The following is a 4,790-nucleotide window of genomic DNA, read 5'->3' as shown; positions in this document are numbered from 1 at the left end:
TTCGTGTGTGATTTCTCAGAATCTTTTATTCAAAGGTTCGTCGAGAACGCTACGTTGGTAGTATCACTTAGTTTTACAAATATACATACACATTATTTAATTTTCACATATATATATTTATAAATTTATATATACATAAATTTATAAATTTATACATATATTTTTATATTTATATTAATCGGCAGACCCTTAAAAAAAATAAGGGCACACCTCGAATCGGGGAACAATTGATTTGGCGGTGTTCGAGGATTATTTCTGAGGACAGAGGGGGGAAGTTCGACGGGAAGAAAGCGCGTATTCGCCGATAGAACGATATCGGTCGTGGCTTTCGTCAGGGAATCAGATATGCGATAGAGCGGAGGGGAGAGGGCGAGAGGGTACGATTATATTACATATGGAATCCCATTCGCGGATCGCCAAACCGCCGCCATCGAAGGATCCGCGATTTCTCCTCGTGGGATCGGGTGGGGCGCGATATTTTGCTTTTTGCTTCTGCCGGTTTTGAGTGAAATGCGCGCGGCTCTCGTCATCGTCGTGATAATTGGTCAACGCGGCCGTCGTTGCCGCCTCGAGGACTTTGTGAAGGACTTTACCTTTGGGAGTCTATCACAGATCGCTGGCGATTGCATGATGAACGTTAGCTTTAATCACCAGCTGATAACGAGGCACGCGCGAAAAAAAAATACAGGGATTTTCCTTTGCAGATTAGAGTGCGAATTTCGGGTGCAAATTTCGTCTAAAGACGAAGGCGACCGTCATTATTAAAGGGACATCTGTGAATGCGAAGCGAGTAGAGAGCTTCATTTTACTCTATTCATCTTCAGTCCATTAGACCCCGTGTTATTCCAACTGAACAGAACTAATCATCACAGATATGTTGTTCTCAACGATAAAAATAGCGAAAAATATTGGCAACTAAGAGCGGAGTCTAACGGACTAACGATGATCTTTCTCCTCGTTTCTTCCATGTGCCTCGTCGCCGTAATCGCCATTGCTCTCGAAAATCTCGAGGATACTCGGCTGACGCGTTGGTCGGCGATTTCCGGCGTCGTAGTTGAACCGCGAAGACTCGCGACGCGCCTTTCGACCGACGTTAGATTGAGATACAGGGAGGAAAGGATCGGCAGGACTAAGGAAAAAGGAGAAAGGAGGAATTTGACTTAGACGAGAAGGAGAATCGCGCTCGGCAGTTTAGAAGAAGCCGTCACCGGTCGGGTCGTTCACCCAAGGATAATTGTTGGGACAGCGCACGCAAGTCTGGAGGTTAATGGTCTCGCCAGGTACCTCCTTCGAAGTCAGTTTGCAGGTATGAGGCACCCAACATGCCGGAGGTCCCTCCACCGAACACTTCTCCCGCCAGGGCTCGAAGTTCTTTGATTCGGTGATGGTGCGCGGATTTTGGATCCATTGGATTACCTGAGTCATCGTCACGAAGTATACGTCATTGTGGCTTTGCAGGATCTCGTCGATCCAGTACAAGAAAGCGTCTAGGAACTCGGGGTTGTTCTTCAGCCATGCGGCGTGGAAGTAGAGTCCAAGAGGCGCGCGATTTTGCTCGTAGTGACGATCAAAGTTGTGATTGAGGAAGTTATAAAACTGATCGCCGGTCAAGATATTGCTGCACGAATCTACCATGGCGCAACCAGGCAGATATTCGTCGTTCTGGGGATCCTCGCGTCGATCTAGCTCATTCATCACCATCTCCCACACAGCGTGCGATCTGCGAACATTTATTCGACCGTATTTAAAACAACTGTTTTCTCGAATCAACCAAGAACTCTTTACGATTAAGATTGACGTTTACCTAGTAGGACAATGCTGAAGATTTCCGTGGCAGCGATGCGGCATCCTGAAGTACATGGTGTACGGCCACAACGGAGGATTGTTCAAGGCCGCGGTGATGGTGGAATCGTATAGGAAGGCTTGCTCCTCCATCATGGTGAACTGATTGTTACCGCCAACCCGCAGATACGGTGCCCTGACGCCGACCACGCTGTTATCCGTCAAATTCGCGTATTTCTCGGCGATGATCCTCATGCCAGCCATCTCCTTGGCCCAGTCGTCGACGGTGGCGTCCGACCAGAAGCGCTCGTCGTCGTTATGCCTTGCCCCAAAGTTGTCATGTAAACATTGTGTAGTGACCGTGTTCTAAATTTTAACAATTATGACTATGGTCATGAGCGACATGACATGACGCATCGTACGAACAGGTGTACTCGTGAACCTGTTTTCCAATTTACGAACTTATGAATCTGCTGTCGCGAGACCTTGCGCAAGAACGGGTCCCTCTGTGATGACTTTGCGAAGAATGTCAAATCGGGGCGGAATTTTCTAAATGGCATGTAAATGAAAGAAATGACAGCGTTATTAGAAGAAGTCAATTCTTACGAGATAGAATGGACGGCGATCTCGTGGCCTTTCCTGTGCATTTCCTGAACCGCTGAGTAGTTGGTGTACTTGTGCGACACGAAGAAGGTCGCCTTGATGTCACAGCCGTTCGGATTTTTGCGCTTGCTGTTGAAGATTTCTTTGTAAAGGCCAATGTTATTGTTGTTAATAGCGTCATCGAAGGTGATCGTGACCATTTGAGGAACATCCTTGCCCGGAAGATCACCGGGTATCGTGGTACCGTCCTCCGAGCAGAAGCAGTCGGGCAGGGTACACACGGCGGGGTCGCATGGCGGAGCTCTGTTAGGATCATTGTCCATGTCTGAAACGTTGAAAAGATCGCAATCGTTCTGAGTTATAATATCTCTTTTTTAAGAGTTTTTTTTCAATAGAAAACAAAAAACGCCGCTAATTTCGTTTGACATTGACTTACCGCAAATATTCTCGTCGGAACCGTCAGTGCAGTCTTTCTCTCCGTTACAGAAGAGACCCCTCTCGATACAGGATCCGTCACCGCACGCGAGATAACCGTCTTGGCAGAGCGGCTCTTCGGTGTAAAGCAGGGGCTTGGCCTTCCTCTCTTTGTTCTTCAGCTTGCAATTGTTAACCGAGTCCTTCCAGTCGCAAGTCTGCTTGTCGATATCAAAGTACAAGCCGGCCGGGCATCTTATTGCCTGCAGGCCGGAACTCGTGCACTGGATAACGTCGCGGCAATTGTCACCCTCGCCCGCGACCAATCTGAACCACTCGCCCGCATCCTTGTCTTTGCAAATCTCGTTCTCGAAGCTTTCTTCTTTCTTCTCCTCCTGCCGCTTAACTCGAATCGAGCCCTCTGGAAAAAAAGCGGCATAGTTTGCGACGTGATAAGCACTTTATCTTGTTTGCGATTAATTATAATTCAGTAACATTTTAGATTTAAGAAACATTTGCTCGTTAATTGTAATACAATAGAATTAATGAATGAATTTGTAGTTAAAGAAAGGCAAATTATAGAAACTACTTGTAGTTTTTCTATCTATCACAATTATAACAACACAACTACGTATAAATAATTAAATAATAGTATTTATTTTATAATATTTATAATATTTATTGGTTTGCTAAAAAGACTCTGGTTCTTTCGTGCATTTCTGTACAAAAAGAAGATAAATATAATGGGAAAATAAGACGAAATTTTACCTAGCGCGATCTTGCAAATTTAAGAATATTATTTATTTAATATTTGAATCATCAAGTTTGAGATATTATTCAGAATGTCTTTGAGATTTAAAGAAATAGTCTGTCAGAATTCTCGGTCCCGTTGGTCCCCCGGGCTCGCGAGACGACTTCGTGTCGGAGCAACAAACAGGGAAAGTTGTGCCCCCACCCGCGCCATTTTCAGAGGCTCGGGGCACGGCAGTGACGTCACCCATCCGGGACCGACCGGACCGAGAAGCTTTCACGCTCTAATCTCTTATGCAACCTGTTGTCCCGATGATCAGTTCGATTATATTAAATTATTCCCTGTCGCCACTAGCGTTGCTTATCTGCGATATCGAAAAAAAGCGATCTCAGATGTGGAAGGATTAGGATGGAAACTACTAGGAATAGATTATAAGAAAATGTCAAGCGCCAGATTGCAGTGGCACTTTCGCCATCTTGAATGGCTCTGCGCGATCTCACGTGTCCACCTGTGCGACCCGAGATATTTCTCGTTCGATTAAGCCTCGTATATTATAATCTATGCAATTGATCAAGATTTTTTAGATATTTATTCTCGATTTCTCCTTTAAAGATACATATATGCATGTATCTTTCATAATTTAATTACTGTACGGTACTGTATCTATAATCTTATTTGAGATTCTTATCGGCGCTTTAGAGAACGTAGGTCGCTTACGTGATGTATCGTATTATACGAATTATTTCCGGCAAGTTTGCGATTCATAGTAATTCTCGTATGATTTATGAGAAAGAAGACTAAATATAAAATGGAAAATAACTAGCGTATTTAACTGGCGGAAAAATTTGACTTGTATCGCGCTATTTCTGAGTCTCTATAAAAATTTTTACACAAATTGCGATCGGTAGTCTGGAGAACTCTCCCATGTTGCCCCACTACGCGATACGATAGTCGCATATACCGATCAACACGGAACGATATCGGCGATAGTGAAAGAGTTGAATAGAGAAATCTGTTACTCACCGGCAAGGACGAAAGCTGCTACCAGGAGCAGCGCTAGCGAGGACCTCATGCTGGTCCTGACCCTCGGCGGGGAGTGCAACTTTTTCTTCTCGACCACGTCGTCGTCTTGCCACGAACTGCTTTCAGAGTACTACCCAACTCTTTACCCCTCAATCACTCCCGTTCAACTAACGTTCGAAACGTTACCGTTACTCAGGAAGGGATGAAAGAGAACTGA

The 4,790-nt window shown here is 44.9% G+C and overlaps 1 protein-coding gene across 2 annotated transcripts; it reads right to left on the bottom strand.

The window, feature by feature from the left end:
- LOC105201573 (chitin deacetylase 1) lies at nucleotides 1–4,790 on the bottom strand. 2 transcript variants are annotated; one of them, XM_011169623.3, is made up of 5 exons: nucleotides 4,574–4,790; nucleotides 2,822–3,220; nucleotides 2,389–2,710; nucleotides 1,805–2,110; nucleotides 1–1,720 (listed from the first exon to the last, which is right to left on the bottom strand). In XM_011169623.3, exons 1-5 carry the CDS (start codon nucleotides 4,620–4,622, stop codon nucleotides 1,192–1,194), a joined length of 1,605 nt encoding a protein of 534 aa, XP_011167925.1. In that variant the 5' UTR covers nucleotides 4,623–4,790; the 3' UTR covers nucleotides 1–1,191. The 2 variants fall into 2 exon arrangements, with proteins under 2 accessions (XP_011167925.1, XP_011167927.1); XM_011169625.3 differs by having other exon boundaries at nucleotides 1,805–2,104.

This window comes from Solenopsis invicta, chromosome 15 (assembly GCF_016802725.1).
Source record: "Solenopsis invicta isolate M01_SB chromosome 15, UNIL_Sinv_3.0, whole genome shotgun sequence".
Taxonomy (NCBI): Eukaryota; Metazoa; Arthropoda; class Insecta; order Hymenoptera; family Formicidae; genus Solenopsis; species Solenopsis invicta.
This window is presented reverse-complemented; position numbering and strand designations above follow the sequence as displayed.